This window comes from Osmerus eperlanus, chromosome 21, assembly GCF_963692335.1.
Source record: "Osmerus eperlanus chromosome 21, fOsmEpe2.1, whole genome shotgun sequence".
Classification (NCBI taxonomy): domain Eukaryota; kingdom Metazoa; phylum Chordata; class Actinopteri; order Osmeriformes; family Osmeridae; genus Osmerus; species Osmerus eperlanus.
In genome coordinates, this window is record NC_085038.1 from 11,601,884 (window position 1) to 11,620,075 (window position 18,192).

The 18,192-nt window shown below is 44.2% G+C and overlaps 1 protein-coding gene across 1 annotated transcript; it reads left to right on the forward strand.

Annotated features, from left to right (window-relative positions):
• Nucleotides 1-2,985: 2,985 nt before the first annotated feature.
• LOC134007895 (interleukin-1 receptor type 1-like) lies at nt 2,986-5,803 on the forward strand. Its single transcript, XM_062447613.1, has 5 exons — nt 2,986-3,159; nt 3,291-3,415; nt 3,780-3,926; nt 4,141-4,297; nt 5,719-5,803. Exons 1-5 carry the CDS (start codon nt 3,092-3,094, stop codon nt 5,801-5,803), a joined length of 582 nt encoding a protein of 193 aa, XP_062303597.1. The 5' UTR covers nt 2,986-3,091.
• Nucleotides 5,804-18,192: the final 12,389 nt, after the last annotated feature.

The window sequence follows — 18,192 nt, forward strand, 5'->3', positions numbered from 1 at the left end:
TTCCTTTCGAAGCGGCCGTTTCGGCAGCTGGTCGAATTTTTACAGTTTGATATTGTTTATAATGACACCACAATATTTGTTGGTATAATTTCATTTCATTTAGATCACATGTTCAACCCTCTGTCCCAGAGGCGTTGTTAGACATAAAACTCTACTGGGGCACAGCCCCTATTCATATCCCTTTTTTTTCTTTCAAGCTTGCTGCGCACAATGCACTACTAGGCTATAGAAACTCCACTTGCTTAACCCACTGTACAACAGTTCAGGGACGCAAGTTTGATATAAGCTTTGGCAGGGACATCAATATTTAATACTGTTTTTGTGGAGCTTCATCATGAAGCTTCGTGTAATATTGTTTTTATGTTTTAGTCATGTTTAGTCATGACCGGTAGGCCTATCATTTAGAAACTATCATTAGTTTTGTAATGTTTTCTTAGCCTACTTCAATTCTGACTTCTGTGCCGAGTCCGACACCTGGACTTCTGTGTGCGTGCTGCAGTGGCTATTTGGCAAGCTCAGAAGAGCGCGCGGACATGGAATTCTGCATCGCTTTGTGTTTTCGGTTAAACACTTTTACGAGCGTTGATTGGGATACTGCGTTTATTTTTTCCGGGATTATCAATTTAAATTAATGCACTGACTAATAAAGTAAATTTTTAAAACTCAATTTTTTTTTATTTTACTGGGGCACAGCAGATTTATATTGGGGCACGTGCTCTCTCGTTTCCTAGTCCTACACTGTGTAGTTCATGTGCTGCCTTGTATGAGGACAAAACAAGCTTGGTCAAAGCCATTAAACCTAACTGCTTAGCATTCTTTCCATAATACACAAGGAGCTAGTTAGCTAACTGTCATAAGAAAATGCCCTTTTCCCTGTTTCCTCCATTACACGATGAGCACAAAACAAGCCTACATTTAGGATTATTTTTTATACATACACCTATAGGCGTCACTAGCCATTTTTTCTGGGGCTGCAGCCCCAAACATTTTGAGTGTAGGCCCAAGTTAAATTGTAATATCTCAGCCAGACACCAAGCCCTAATTGGCTACAATGTATAGTTTGGAACTGAACTCGAGCACAACAAAAATACAGTTTTCTTAACAGTAAAATATCTGTTTCCATTCTTTCTGTCCTGTACATTCAGGTCACAAAATTGTCGATAGAAGTTGGAGTAGCAATGTGTGCTTATTAGCAACACAAGATGGTACCAGAGTGTCACCCACCACCAACCAATGTGACACGGAAGTCAGCAGAGATCCATCGACATTCTACTTCTCTTTTTGTTAACACCGAACCTGTCAGTATTGCCTATGTAGTCTATGTCTTCAAGACAACACTAAAGACAGAGAACTCAAACTGGATGTTTGAGTAATACCTTAATAGTGGCATTCCAACGTTGTTGTGACTTTTTAAGTAGGCCTACTTTTTACAAGGTTTGTATTTTTACATCAATTCACATAATTTATACTAATTTAGCCTCTACATGTCTATATTATTGTATTGCCTACTTATTCTAATTAGTGACCAACCCTATAGCTATTAATTAATTATATATTGTTCATTATATTCAATAGCCTAACTGTAAGAGCATAACTTCCACTTTTTATGTAGGCTAAATACTAATGTAAAAAAAATGCTTAATTTATTTGGAAATGTCATTGCTGCCCACCATTAATCTACAATTTAACTATATTTTAGCCTACTTATTATTTAACTGTGTACACAGAGTTAACATCAACATCAAAAAAGAATAAAAGATTCATACTTAATTAGCGCTGCCTATCACGCCTCAATTGGCTGTTACACAAAATGACATCGTCATGTGAATCCAACGTTATCGTTAACTTTGTTCCCCATACAGTGTTGACAGTGTAATGTCCAGAAAAAACATTCCGATGTTGTAGAAACATTTCTAGGCTACTTGGTGAGATCTCTCTGAGCACACCACAAGGTAATCCTTGCGGGCACCAGTTTATTTTCAATTGAAGAGGAGATTGAGAATGGACTCCTTTTACCTCCTCCTCCTTCTGCTCTTCCTAGAAGTCTCAGGTAGGCTACAGTTGGAGGGACTGGAGTTTTCTCTGTTTAATTGAATGCCTCTTTCCATCATCTTCAGTGCTTACCCTGATTGTGTTTCAGCCGGTTGTTTCTGGTCACCGAGCACTGAGAGAATCCCCCTGGGTTTGGGTTCATGTTTGGGAGAACCCCACTGGGAACACCCACTTACACTTTTACTCATCTACTGTCATGTTCCTGGGCAGTTTTGTGGAGTACTGTATGTGGGAACTCCCAGACCAGACCAAAACTATTTGTGTGTGCGTCTGTTGGTGGATGTGTGTGTTTATGAGTGTGTGTGTGTGTGTGTGTTTACAGGGAACATGCAGCCAAAGATCCTCACTCCACGAAATGGTGAAGTCATAGAAGTGACCCTTGGTATGTTTCTCTTGCATAGGCTACAGAATGTCTGTCTGGAAGACATTTGTTGTGGTTTTCCACTGCATGATACCAGCTCAACTTGACTCTACTCGCTAGATTTGTTTTCCACTGCGTATAGTAGGCTACACATTTTATGTAACTGGTCATAACGACGCTGCAAAACGTTGTCTTCAACACATGCCACTCTGGCTGCATCCACAACCACAGGATCTTCCACACCTCCTCAATTGACAACTGCGTTTTGCGGGTTTACCTCTAATCGAGTAGTCCAGTGGCAAAAGAAAATTGCAGTCGCTATTACATGCTATAGCCTAATAGTAGCTTGGCTGTTTAAAAATGGCGGGTCTGTGCAGTATGTCCCATGTCGCGATTCTCTCTGACCAATCAGTGAAAACAGTGTTTTCACGTCACCTTTTGTTATTGCTTCAGTTCCCTTGAAACCTCAACAGAGGGGTTCCAAAAAAAGTACCAGAGTATTCGAATCCAGTCGATTTGAGCTGCTACCATTCAGTAAGGTTCTGTAAGTTTGTTAGAGTGAATTGATGTGTGTGCGTGAGTGGCAATGCATATGTGTGTGTTTTATCTCCAGGCTCCCATACAGAGACTGTCTGTAATAGTAGCATATACAAGGACTTGGATAGTGAGGTGTATTGGATGAAGACAATGAACACGACAATGACCTTTCTGGACGAGAATGAGATGCTCCCTGTCTTCTACAAGGAGTGAGCTTACAGACAGGCACTCCCTCGCACACAGACCCATGCAGACACACAGAAACACACACACAGGTTCTCTGAACACACATTTAGCAGGCCCTTGATAGTAAAACTGTGACACCCTCCACCTCCCTCAGGCAGAATGGTTCGGCAACCTTGACCATCAGGGAGGTGTCTGAGGAGGCCCTGGTCTTCAACTACACCTGTATTCTCACCACCACCAGCGGCATGGACCTAGCATCGATCAGCCTGATACTCAAGGGTACACCTAACTAAGTAACAGACTCATTCCATAACTAACCAACAAACTGGCTCATTAGAAAACGAACCAAAAAACTAACAATCTAGCTACAGTAATTGTCTAGTAAATTGACTGATTATTCAATGAACTGATTGATTTTTTTAACCCAGACATTAATCTTCACTAGCAACCTAAATTACTGTTCTATCGTGTTCTACTTGTGTTATAAAGATCTACCTTCACAGTTCTTCCAGAATAAAACATTCTCTGGTAATGACACTAATTCAAATAAGGACTTTTTACTGTAACCAACTAAGTAAATGGATAACTTGTGAACCTGTCTAACAGACTGTTTCCATGGTGCCTGTCCTTAGTGTTCCCATAGCCCCCCCACCCTCGTATATCCTGGTCGTTGGTCTACCAGTGCTCTTGGTGGTTGTGGTCGTCATGTCGATAGTCATATATGTGACCCTGAGGGTGAACATTGTTCAGTTTGTACGGGACAGGCTGGGTTTCCATGGAAGGACCTCAGGTGTGTGTATATGTGTGTGTGTGTTTGTTTGTGTGGAAGGGGGGGGGGAGCTGACATGAAGTGGTCTGAAACGTGCCTGGACAGGTTGTCACCAAGCCTTGTGTTTTTGAATAGTCTGGTTTTCACACACCTAGTTCTAGCTCTCCAGTACCACCCCTGAGCTGGGGGGACCCTGGAAGGTAGTCCACGTGTGTACCTCACCCTCTTTACTCAGATGGAAAGAGCTACGATGCCTACATAATGCCTTTTGAGGGCCCCGGAGGGGTGGGGCTTACTGCACAAGACCGGAGGATGCTGGAGGCGGTGCTAGAGGAGCAGCTGCCTCTGATACAGCCTCTGTCTTTACCACCGAGATGTCCTGCCTGGACAAGGTGAGACACCACACCTGTCTGTCTGCCTCGGCCTATCTGTCAATCAATGTCTGACTGTGTCTCTGTCTATTTGGCTGGCTGGTTGTGTCTCTGATTGGCTGGCCGGCTGTGGGTGAAATTAACGTGTGTGTTTGTGTATTTCAGCTGTAGCCTGTTGTCTGGACTGCATAAAACAAAGTCGCAGGCTGGTTCAGAATTATTAGGAGGGTACTAAGTTATATAAACATAGCATAGGAGCCAGTACTAATGTAGGGCAGAATGTCTGTCTGGAAGGCATTTGTTGTGGTTTTCCACTGCATGATACCAGCTCAACTTTACTCTACTCGCTAGATTTGTTTTCCACTGCGTATAGGCTACACATTTTATGTAACTGGTCATAACGCCGCCGCAAAACGTTGTCTTCAACACATGCCACTCTGGCTGCATCCACAACCACAGGATCTTCTGACAACTGTGTTTTGCGGGTTGACCTCTAATCTAGTATTCCAGTGGCAAAAAAAAATGCAGCCGCTATTATAGACAGCGGTCGCTATTACATGCTATAGCCTAATAGTAGCTTGGCTGTTTAAAAATGGCGGGTCTGTGCAGTATGTCCCATGTCGCGATTCTCTCTGACCAACTTCAGCTCCCTTGAAACCTCAACGGAGGGGTTCCAAAAAAGGTACCAGGTTCTAGGTACCAGCTTTGCGCTATGAAAAACTAAAAAGGCGAGTATTCGAATCCAGTCAATTTGAGCTGCTACCATTCAGTAAGGTTCTGTAAGTTTGTTAGAGTGAATTGATGTGTGTGCGTGAGTGGCAATGCATATGTGTGTGTTTTATCTCCACGCTGAGACTAATAACCTGCTGTAATGGAGAGGTCATCCACACAGCAGATAAGAGGTGCATCGTCTTGTCATGTGGCGTAACTAGGAATTCCCTGTGTCTGACTGTGACTGGGCCGTGGTGATGGGAAAGTGACACACGCACAGACCCACACACACATACGGACACGCACACACACAGACGGACATACAAACGCACACACACACACACAGACAGACATACACACACACGCACACACACAGACGGACATACACACACACACACACGGACAGACACGCACAGGCACACACACACACGGACGGACGGACAAACACACCCACACACACGGACAAACACACACCTGAACCCAGACAGCCTTGCCTGAGTCAGCCTTGGCAGCCAGACATTTGATTATCAAGGCCTGTTGAGCAGTACATAGTAGTAGTGATTGTCAGACGGCCATCACAGCCATTCTACGTCACTGGCCATCACGTTTCTGCCCGTCTCCGTCTTTGAAAGTCAGTCTAGACATGCGGGAGGAGCTAAGAACCACATTCTCATTGGCTGACCTCTTCCCCCAGAAGCTGGAATGTGTTTTCCTTTCGGTCATCTTCTCAGCGGGACCACCACTGTCTTCCTCACTGGGAGAGTCTTTGTCTCGGATGTGATGTGGCCAGACTCGTCTGAGGAGGATTCCTCATGAGGATTTTGAGAGAGGCCGTTTGAGAGAAGACTTGTCTTTCCCCCTTGGGCGGTGTGGTAGAGACAGACTGCAGGAAGGCTGACCACAGCCAATAGCTGAGAAGATCAAATAACACAGCTGTTTTTCAGGAAGATTTCAATAAAAATGCTTTCTTACTATAGTGACAGTACTGTTTTCAAAATGTTGATAGGCTGTGTTTTTGCTCTCAATTAGAACGTTGTCAGTTATTTAAAATGCAAATAAAACATGAACATACCTGGAGAGCGAGGATAATTAATACCATATTTTATAGTTGATAGATGAGAGTTAGCATGGTGTCTCCCTCGGAGAGTTGGGTGCCAAAATGACAGTGTCATCAGAGTGTTTACCCCGGTTCCCGAAATGTTACCTGCAATCTCCATGGCAACAGTGCCTTACGATTGCAGTTCACAAAAGTTCTTGTTCATGACCTCATTTTACATTCCGTTCATCTATTCAACTCTCTATGGTTCCAAAGCTTTCCATCAAAGCTCAGCTCTGTGAAGGCTGGATGTTTATCATAACCTATTAACATAAATTAATATACACAAAAGTCTACCAAAACATTGCCAAGCACGAAATAGAAAAGTGCAAGTGGCAGCTCGGGTCTAAGACGGATTCGAGAGACCGCAGATAGAGTGCGGCTTGTCTGGTTTGTTATATGTTTTAGATCTATTACTTTCATCACTTGTATTATTGTTTTTGTTGGTTTTATGTGAAGCACCTTGAGCTGCAATTCTTGTATGAAATGTGCTATATAAATAAAGTCTTACTTACTTACTTCTGACAACCGTCTGGTGGTCCCACCTCTCAATAGCGCCTGCTCCCAACCCAAGCTCTTCTCCTGTCTGGCCCCCCAATGGTGGAATCACCTCCCCACCTCTATCAGAGATACTGACTGTCTCTCCATCTTCAAGAAAAGGCTAAAGACGCACTTGTTCCGGGAGTACAACGGTACTCAGGAATGATTTGCTGGACCAGATGTTAGTTTCCTCCAGGGAAACAATGACTCTTATTGAGGGACTTGTTGCTCTTGTTGGTTAGTTGTAACTGATTTACTGTAACTTCTTGTACTCACTGTGAATTATATTACTGTTGCTTGCTTTCCTACAGGTAAACTCTTGCACTTGTGAGGTTCATGTTGTAATTGTAACTTGTTTACTGTAACTACATGCTCTTATGTTTCTTCCCATTGGTACTTACAGTATTTGCTTTTCACAATGTATGTTTCATGTTTTGGCTACCCACAATGTTTTTGGGGCTATGTCATTGTTGAAAAAAGATGAACTCAAGAGTAGCCTACAAGGTTTCACATCACATATTGCACTGACACTGCCATGGAAATTGTTATTGTAATTGCCATACAATAAGCACATCAAAACTAACATTATGTATAACCTACACTAACAACACATACAGTAAGAAAGTAAAGCAACGCTGGAGTTTCACTAGTTGTCGTCCTCACTCTCCTGCTCATCCTCGCGCTCCTGTCTGTCTGGCCACAGATTTCATCGACATCACATCTGATGTTCTCCCTTGCGATGCAACAGGGGAAGAATTGTTGTGCATGCCGCAACCATCCCCTACACTGATCTGCTGTGACATCATCACAAGCAGCATCCATTGCCTGGAGCAGGGACCTCTGGTTTTGAGCCCGATGCTCATAGACCCTCCACCTCCATGCAGAAAAAAACTCCTCGATACGATTGAGGAATGGGGAGTAAGGTGATAAGAGCACCATCAGCATTCTTGGATGGGCAGTGAACCCTGATGAGTGGGCCATGGTGGAAGCTTACATTGTCCCACACAATGACAAATGTAAGCAAGTGAGGCCCTACCAAACCCCTCTCACGTAGAGGGATAAGATCGGAGTGCAGGCGGTCCAAGAACACCAGGAGCTTCTGGGTATTGTATGTAAGTAAGACTTTATTTATATAGCACATTTCATACAAGAATTGTAGCTCAAGGTGCTTTACATAAAATCAATAAAAACAATAATACAAGTGATAAACAATTCAAACAAAAATAAAAAGCTCCATAAGATCTCTGTTCAAGAGAGAAAACAACTTTAAACATGCATCTTAAAAGTAACATATACATTTGGTTCACCCAAGGTCTGTATATATAAAACCATACACTCTGTTAACAGATCCTTTTCCCAGGACAAGAGTATGGGCCGTATTCTCTGTTAACAGATCCTTTGCCTCAGATCAAGAATACAGATTGTTTTACATATTTGTTTAAATACTTCACGCGACCAGAGTTCTTGTACGCTATCAGAGTTCGCCAACTCTGACCTAGACAAAGTAAAAATAGCAAGTCAAATAATGACCCAAATTTACAAAACCAAGATTCTACAATAAAATAACTAATAAAAGTAGGATTACAAGTAACACACATACATTTGGTTCACCCCTGGTCTGTATATATAAAACCATACACTCTGTTAACAGATCCTTTCCCCAGGTCAAGAGTATGGGCCGTATTCTCTGTTAACAGATCCTTTGCTTCAGATCAAGAATACAGATTGTTTTACATATTGGTTTAAATACTTCACGCGACCAGAGTTCTTGTACGCTATCAGAGTTCGCCAACTCTGACCTAGACAAAGTAAAATTAGCAAGTCAAATAATGACCCAAATTTACTACACCAAGATTCTACAATAATATAACTAATAAAATTAGGAAAACCCTTTTCAGATAAAATTACTTAAATGCTTCGGTAAAAAGGTAGGTTTTAAGCTGTCTTTTAAAAATGTCTAGAGTGTATGGGCCAAGACTGGAATGTGGGTGACTACACCATTCTCTGATATGGCAGCACACATGGTGATGTTGCCCCTGAGCTGGCCTGGGACAAGCTCTATATATTTGATGGAAGCATTTATACTCCTGGATAGCTCCTGTCAGCTAACTAAACTTAGTATGTGATTGGTGATTGAATGTGTCCCCTTGTTTAGTAAAGTTCTAGTTGCACCTGACAATGACTGTAAGCAGATGATCCAAGAGATCCATATTACAGTATATACCATGATGTTTTTCATGGTATTATGTGCCTGAAAGATTTTGACAGTGGAGTGAACTATTGTGCAGGTGATGATGTACACAAGGAAATTATGCCAATATGTTTTGCAGAGAATAACCACTTGACTGAGAAACAACAGTCAGTTTAGACCAGCAAGATATATTCAATTTGTAATTGGCCTAACTGAAGGCAATTGTACTTAACCATTTGCAAAGATGTGCTAAATCATTTGAAATTTGTTCCAACTGTAGGCAATTGCACTTGCCACATCAAGGATGTGCTAATACAATTGCAATTTGATTCAAGGAATGAGAAATTCGAATCTGAATCTGTTGTGAACAAGTGCCCAGTGGTTTGGAGGTTTGCACGTGTTGTTTTGAGAATGTCATTTCTGTTTTGTGAAATGCGCCAAAGCAATGGAAAAACACTGTAAAGGGAGAAATCTACAGTGTTTAATTGTCCATCCATCCAACCATCAGTTAGTATCAAGGTATATGTAATATATGTAGGCTGTAGTTATATCCCCAGTGTATTCAGCCAGCAGGTACACACCACACGCTCGTCCTGTTCCGTCAAAACAAGCTCATTTACTATGATGTCATAAAGGTTGTTTAGCAACAAGCCTGTCCCGATTCACCAGTCTGGATCGACGTGTTCTATGACGTCATAATGGCTCTCAAGTCTATAAATTCTGTAAATTCAGCGTCGGAGATCAGTATCGTTTTGAAACTCGATTTGACTTTCTGATAGACGATTCATCGGTGGAACATGGATTAAAGAAGACCTAAAGCACAAGACAGGATTTGACCAGGGTGCTGGTTGCTGATATCACTAAGATCCCTACCCATCTACAACCTGCTTGATCTACAGAGTAGGCCTAGCCTAGCACGATGGGAACCGGGTGCAGTAGTCTACCTGACAGGTAAGGAGATGCTGTCCTAGCTTTCATTGCTAGATGAAAGCTACTACATTCAAGTTTAGCGTATCCTGTTATCGACCGGTTAGCTCTCGACACATTCGTCAGGAATTTGACGAAAATGTAGATAGCCTAAGTAAAAACGGTGTAACAGCATTTGTACCTTAAAGTGGAACTGAATCGCGATTAAACACAGTGATATTATAATAGTATTATATTATAGCTACAATTATTATATTATACATTAAATGCCATAAAAACAAAAAACCTGTATGCCATATTGGTCCAGATTGGTCTTGTATGCCGCTGTTTGCAAGGGATTTTGTATTTGTATTTATATGCTGTATTTTTAATATGTGCAATAACCATATTTATTATATGAAATATTTATATTTTATAATATGGTATTTATCTGCCTTTATTTTTATTCACTCCACACAAGAGTACTGTTTTGTTTTTATTTTTAGTTAGAGCATTAAGAGCCAGTAGAACAACATTTCGTTCTTATGTGCACTTACTCTGTACTGTCGAATGACAATCAATCTATCTATCATATTTTATAACTAACTAATCAAAATCTCTAGTGTGTAAATTATGTACTTATGTTAGAAGTATTTAGCACGTTAGAAGTAACGCTTTATACTGTAATCCGATTACGTTTTTCGAATAACGAGTAAAGTAAGGGATTACTACGGTGGCCCACGGGTGCACAACCCAACAACATTAGCGAAGCAAACAAAAGTTGAAAACACAACAATATTAGCACACAACATAACGACATTAACAAAAACGAAACATTTATAAAAACGCTGCATTTCAAAAAACAGTCAACTACTTACAACACATTGAGATAATGGCACACTGAAAACAGAGCCAGTGAGAACTCGGTTAAAAGAGAACACACAGCCATGCAATGCACACAGCACGAAGGGTTCCCCTACCACGGATGCAGAAAGTTAAGGAGGAACTGAAACAGATGGAGGACAATGATATCTTAGAGCGAGTGACCAATCCAACAGATTGGTGTGCACCAATGGTGCCGGTCCTTAAGAAGAATGGGGACGTGCTTATTGCTCCGGAGACTCACGGAGGCAGTGACGCGATATGCACCGATCGAGAAAGAGTGTGTGGCGAGTGTCTGGGCCTGAGAGAGGTTTGAGAAATACCTCTACGGCCTGGATGACTTCAAACGTGTGACAGATCACAAGCCACTGGTACCTCTTATCAACAGCAAGGACCTTTGACAATGTCCCACTGCGCTGCCAAAGACTGCTGGTGCATCTCAGAAGATTCAAGCTTAGAACATGCCCCAGGAAAAACTTTAGTTGTAGCCGACACACTGTCACAGAGTCCACAGAAAGACACTCCAAAAGAGACACACACACACAAATGTTGAGTGCTATGTTGCGGCTATCATGCAGGGCATGCCTGCAACTCAGGGGAAAATGGACTGTATCAGGGCTGCCACAGCAGCTGGATAACAAGCTCCAGGCTGTGATCAAGCTCATCAAGTCTGGTTGGCCAGAGCACATAAGTAAGACCCCCAGCTCAGTTAGGGAGTTTGTCTCTGTCAGAGGTGAACTGTCCGAGTATGATGGTATTGTCACTAGGGGAAGCCGCATGGTTGTACCACAGTCCTTTAGAGATGACATTCTTAAAAGAATACATGAAGGGTACCAGGGCCTGACAAAGTTCAGGGAAAGGGCCAATGTCTCAGTATAGTGGCCAGGAATCTCTTCTGATATAAAAGAGGCAGTCATGTCATGTGGGCACAGCAGAAGGAGCCACCTCCTTCTTGCCCTGGTTATCCAGGAGCTGAAGGCAACGTTCGCCCACTTTGGAATTGCGGACTAAGTTGGCAGTGACAATGGGCCACAGTTTTCTACTGTGGAGTTCCAGGAGCTGGCAAGACAGTTGGACTTTAAGCACATGACCTCCAGTCCACATAACCCTCAAGGCAATGGTCATGCGGAGAGACCAGTGCAAACAGCCAAGAGGATCCTTAGACAAGATGACCCGTGGCTTGCCCTAATGTGCTACAGGTCAACACCATGCTCGACTACAGGGCCCAGCCCTATTGTTATTATATACATAACTTTTTTCTTTTATAAATTGTTTAGGTCGTGTCAAAAGAAGAAAGTCACTTTGTTAATGGTTGGACTTGATGGAGCGGGAAAGACGTTGTTACTCCAAATGATTACAGGTTAGTAAACTGAGTGACAGTCCCCTCCAGCATGTGTAAACAGCACCAGTGCTGACTGACTTTTGGGTTTGTCCTGCAGGTCGCACACCAGCAGAGCAGATACAGGTGTCGGCTGGTGTCTCTGGGGTAGAGATGGACTCTTCCGGTGTCTCTGGGGTAGAGATGGACTCTTCCGGTGTCTCTGGGGTAGAGATGCCTGTGGCAGGCTACCAGGTGACCCTGCTGGACCTGCCCGGGGATCCTAGTCTCAGGGCCCTGTGGGAAGACTATTACCCCCGGTGCCATGCCCTGGTGTTTGTGGTGGACTCTGCCGAAAGCTATCGGCTTCGGCAGAGCACAAAAGTCTTCAGGGAAACACTCAGAAACCGTCATGTGATAAGGAAACCTGTCCTTCTGTGAGTATGCTAGTAAAGCAGACTGTGTTTACACAATGTTTACATCCAGTGACATGAAAACAACTCTCTCTCTCTCTCTCTCTCTCTCTCTCTCTCAGGCTGTTGAACAAGCAGGACCACTACAAGGCTTGGAGACAGGAAATATTGGAGAAGAAACTCGAAGTACAAAGAGTTCTTAAACTGACTAAGTGCCCGTGCATAGTATTGGTGAGTGCCTTTCTCCAAAGTTGTGGTTTGTTAGAGTCTTGGGAGCTCATGTGGATTTGGTTTCCTCAAAGGCATTTTCAAACCCCTTACTCACCACGTAAAACATTGATTTTTGTCCGAAATCATAGAGGTAGCCACCCCACCTCTTGTTGACTACACAACTGTAGTCAACAAGACTGAGTCTAGATATCACAGATCTACAATGTGTTCCTGTCTTGTAGAAGTCTTCTGCCATGCCTGACTGTCACAAGTCACTGGGCATGAAGGCCATCCAATGTGGACTACGCGGGCTACTGCGAAAGGTCTCTCGAGATTACCAGGTCCTTTGTAGACGTGTTGAGTACGACACAGCGCACATCAGGGCCATGGATGAGGAGACAAGGAGATGGTCAAAGAGACTTGTGATGTGAGCAGGAATAAGGGAAAGAGGGACGAAGGCTAGGGGAAGACTGTATACAGTCAGGATGAATAATGATGAACTCATATAGTGTTCGCTTATAAGTAAGGAGGGAAGTAAGACACATGAAAGAATGTGTTCTTTGAAGACTGTGTGGTAGAAATATAACATTTAATGACAAGATGACTTCACGTCTGTTTTCAGTGTTGCTGAAAAGCCTTGCGTCATGCCTGTCTTACGTGGGGAGTTCTGTGTGCCCAGGGAAAATATGTTGTTTTCATTTCCAGCAAAGAAGAGCCGGAAGGAAAAGGGGGAATGAAAGGAGAGGTTTCGGAGGGAAGCGAGAGAGCCTCCGTCACTGTCTCTCTGGAGAGCTGCACGGAGGAACGACCACCTCAGACACTTCACGTACTGAAGCCAGCAGCTCGCAAAGTCCACTTCAAATCCTCTACTGCCCAAAGCTCAAAGGCCTTTGAGTTTGAACAGGTCACACTGCCCAGTACCCCGATCGACGGCAAAGTCGTTGTCAACAGTTGTCCGATCGTGAGATGCACGAGGTTCGACACGGGAGACGACAATGACCTTCCGGAGAAGTCCGTTGATGGAAGCACCGAGACCGTAAGTCAGGTGGTCGACTCGCTCAGTGTGAAGTCATACCATCTGCTAGCCTCCTCAAATCTCTGGCTCGACCCAGCCACGCTCAGGGACTTGTCCATAAGCCTCCAGGACCAGCTCAACACCCTCATGACTGCATATGACAAGCTGCTGCTTCAACAGGAAGAGGAAGTGAGGGCCCTCTGTCAGTCCTCCACAGTGGAACAGGAAGAGGAAGTGAGGGCCCTCTGTCAGTCCTCCACAGTGGAACAGGAAGAGGAAGTGAGGGCCCTCTGTCAGTCCTCCACAGTGGAACAGAAAGAGGAAGTGAGGGCTCTCTGTCAGTCCTCCACAGTGGAACAGGAAGAGGAAGTGAGGGCTCTCTGTCAGTCCTCCACAGTGGAACAGGAAGAGGAAGTGAGGGCCCTCTGTCTGTCCTCCACAGTGGAACAGCAAGAGGACGTGAGTGCTCTCTGTGAGAAGGAGAAGAAGAAATGGAAAAAGAAGTTTTCCAAGCATTTCGGTTTCAAGGTAAAAACAGAATGTAGTTATTAACACCCAGATTTATGTTTCACTCTAAATATAGATTTTTATAATCTTCCTACATATTTGCCAGTTGTATTGTTTGAAACCGTCTTTAAATGAGTTAGAGCATATTTAGTACTTCTGCCTAACTGGTTTAATTTCTGTAATGTAGAAATACAGGAAGACTAAGGATGGCCAACCTGAGATCACACAGACGTCTTCACACAAGGACTTCATCCGTAAGTCCACTGGTATAGATACTGGGGCCAGTTGCATCAAAATAGACCTAGTCTTAGACTTAAATGTAACTTTAATTCCGACTTGCCATAGACACTCTTCAATTTACCTGTTGCATAAAACTTTACTATCAGTGACTAACGTAACACTGACTGACTGGCGCTAGCGTCAACAAAGTGAGTCATGTTGTCATCTACTCACTCGTTTAATAAAATTCCATGTTATTCTGCGGAAAAGCAGAACCAAGTCAACGTTTTCTGCCGTTACAAATAGGCCTAACACACTTAATTCCTTTCGTAATAAATTATCCTAAGATCCTACTAGCAGATCGTTGGCATAGCAACTCAGCCCTTACCGCATTTTTTTTTTACCTCAAATTAAGTCAGTCTTACTATTTATGCAACAGACAGGCTTAGTTAGACTAGTCTAACCTGACAATTTAAGACAGCCTAAGGCTAAGACTAGTCTTAAACTAAGTTTATGCAACTGGCCCCTGGACAGTGTCTAATAAGTACACAGTATTTGCATAGACATTAACACACACACACAACCAGAAACTCATTGAAACTCTTACCTCCTGTGTCCAGCTGTGTCCCCCAACACGGTGTGTCCACCTGGGTCCCAGTCAGACACAGGCTCCCAGCTCCAGGAGGAATCTACCAAACGCTCCGTGTTCGCAAAGGCCTTTTCCTCCTTCAGGAAAGGCCTGTGCAACATCTTCAAGAGGAAGAATAGAATCCTCCCTTGCACAATTTGACAACCCCCTACACAACCCCCCCACCACACACACACACACACACCCCACCCCCACACAACCCCCCCACCACACACACACACACACACACCAGATTGGAGTTTTGCTTACTCCAACATGTTCTGAGGGCAGAAAGGAAAATGATTGGTTTACAGATTCAACCAATTGAAGGAGAGGCAGGTTCAAGACGTTTGAATTGTGTAGGGCAGGGGTTTAAAACATTTTGCTGCACGCACCCCTTTCTAGTGTTCATCACCTGTCAAACCACCCCCCCTCCAACACCTTAAGGCCTTTGCACACTGAGTCCGAAATTCGTGTTGCACATGCACAGGTACACCCCTAGTGGTGCTCAAGTACCTGCCCTTTTGCCCAATTTTTTCTTCATTCATCAATATTTAAGTATAAAAATTACTCTCTTTGTCATCAATTCCTCCCAAATGTGTTTTGATATCTGACGGGGCATTTATTTGAGTTCTTGTGAGAATTTCGCCCCAACATGCTCCGCGGCGCTCACAAGCCCCCCCGTGCCCCTCCCTCCTCCCTCCTTCTCCTCCACTTAGTGCTCATGCAGTGCAGAGCGCCAGGCCAAACGGCTGCAGCCTACTTCTTCTCTGACACGCAGCATCAGACAAACAGGTAATGACGGTGTTTGCGCAATCCCTCGACGTTGTTTGGTGATAAATTAACCACAATTAGCGCCGCTGAAAACATTACATCGCTCTCGCGCGCTCGTGCTCTCTCGCGCTCGTGCTCTCTCGCGCTCGTGCTCTCACGCGCTCGTGCTCTCTCGCGCTCGTGCTCTCTCGCGCGTCTGTGTCTGTCTGTGTGTGTGTGTGTGTGTCTGTCTGTGTGTGTGTGTGTCTGTCTGTCTGTGTGTGTGTCTGTCTGTGTGTGTCTGTCTGTCTGTGTCTGTGTGTCTGGCTCTCGCGCTCTCGCTCGCTCTCGCGGTCTCGCGCTCTCGCTCGCTTCCTCTCGCTCGCTTCTTCTCGCTCGCTTCCTCTCGCTCGCTTCTTCTCGCTCGCACTCGCTCGCTTCCTCTCGCTCTCTTCCTCTCGCGCTCTCGCTCGCTTCCTCTCGCTCGCTTCTTCTCGCTCGCACTCGCTCGCTTCCTCTCGCTCTCTTCCTCTCGCTCGCTTCTTCTCGCTCGCTTCCTCTCTCGCTCGCTTCCTCTCTTGCTCGCTTCCTCTCTCGCTCTCGCTCGCTTCCTCTCTCGCTTGCTTCCTCTCTCGCTCGCTTCCTCTCTCGCTCTATCTCACTCGCTCTCGCTCTCTCGCTCTCTCTCGTGTGCGCTCGCACTTTCTCGCGCTCTCTCGCGCTTTCTCGCGCACTCTCTCTCTCTCGCTCTCTCGCACGTTCTCTCTCTCGCTCTCGCTCGCTGTCGCTCGCTCTCTCTCGCGCGCTCGCTCTCTCTCGTTCTCGCTCGCTGTCGCTCGCTCTCTCTCTCGCTCTCTTTCTCACTCTCTCTCTCTCTCTCTCTCGCTCTCTCTCACTCTCTCTTGCTCGCGCTCTCTCTCTCTTGATCTCGCTCGCTCTCTCGCTCGCTCTCTCTCGCGCTATCTCGCTCTCTCTCGCTCTCTCTCGCGCTCTCTCACTCTCACGCTCTCTCGCGCTCGCTCGTTTTTAGGAAACGTCAGACCAGCGCTAATGTTGTGGTTAATGTATCACCAAACAACGTTGAGGGATTGCACAAACACCGTCATTACCTGTTTGTCTGATGCTGCGGGTCAGAGAAGAAGTAGGCTGCAGCCGTTTGACCTGGCGCTCAGCACTGCATGAGCACTAAGTGGAGGAGCAGGAGGGGGAGGGAGGGGCCCGGCGGGGCTTGTGAGCGCCGCGGAGCATGTCGGGGCGACATTCTCACAATAACTCAAATAAATGCCCCGTCAGATATCAAAACACATTTTGGGGAATTGATGACAGAGAGTCATTTTAATTCTTAAATATTGATGAATGAAGAAAAAAATGGTTTGAATGAATCATCACTTAGCGCCTAATATGAACAGGGCGGGGCTATTGGGACACAGACGTGCTTGTAAAATGAGTAATTTACAGCTTGTAATGTGAAACTGTATTTCTCAATAAAACTTTGGTATGATGTGAAGTTTTATGATGGCATATTAGGGCCAGTGTAGGTAATTGTCTGGCAAATTTTTACATTTGCGAGAAAAAAAGCAATTAAGTAAACCAATAATTTTCCTTTCTCCCCTTAGAACATGTTTGAGTGAGCAAAACTCCTATCTACCACACACACACAGACACACACACACACACACCCTCCCTCCCTTCTCACTCAATAAATAAAGAAGTAAATTGAATATGATGAAACTATTTGCAAGATGGTTATATTGTTAACTAGTCTGCTCTGTGTCTGAACATGATATATTACTGTCAGCTGCAACAAAAGATCAGTTGAAACTTAATAAGGTGTCTGACAAAATGTTGTAAAAGCTCTAAACAAAATATTCGTAAATGTACTGTTGTACGCAGGGGCGATTCTACACGGGGGCCTACAGGGAGGGGCCAGTGCCCCTGTAAAAATGTCCCTGGCCCCCCCTGTGCTAAGGGTTAACCCTAACCCTGGCCACACGTCTGAGAGCTGTACTAGGCCTACATCATCTGTACTGGACTTCTGAGCAATGAAATAATGTATTAATGAATTATATGATGCATACATTTGGGCATCCAAATTTATAGCACCTTTTTACTACCTACAAGTATAAGTGTGAATGATAACATTCATGGGTAACATTGCCTAAACATCCCTTAGAAAACAGCAATTTCATGCAATCTTTACCAAAATGGACAATTCAACTTCTCACCTGAACCCCTGATGTTGATTCATCACCAACCCGTGCTCTACATCTGTAGCTTCAGGGTGCTGTTTTTCCTGCACAGTAATTCATCAATTTAATGCAGACACTAACCATGCTTAGTTGACTGCTGACATTGGTCGAGATTACAGGGATAGCCATATTACTATCCAAGGGATCATATAGGCCTACTTATTACCAGTTAATATCACTTTTGAGTTGCTAGCCTGCTGGTACTAGGCTAAACTAGTACGGTCCCATTATGTGGGTAGGTTATTTTATTTATTTTATTCTATTTTCTGCTTTTGAGA

Bases quoted from the DNA above. Each gene is read 5' to 3' on its own strand.
- LOC134007895 (XM_062447613.1), top strand. From the start codon at position 3,092: ATGAAGACAATGAACACGACAATGACCTTTCTGGACGAGAATGAGATG. The intron at 3,160-3,290 runs GTGAGCTTACAG...CACCTCCCTCAG, and splicing joins CTCCCTGTCTTCTACAAGGA to GCAGAATGGTTCGGCAACCT. The intron at 3,927-4,140 runs GTGTGTGTATAT...CTCTTTACTCAG, and splicing joins TTTCCATGGAAGGACCTCAG to ATGGAAAGAGCTACGATGCC.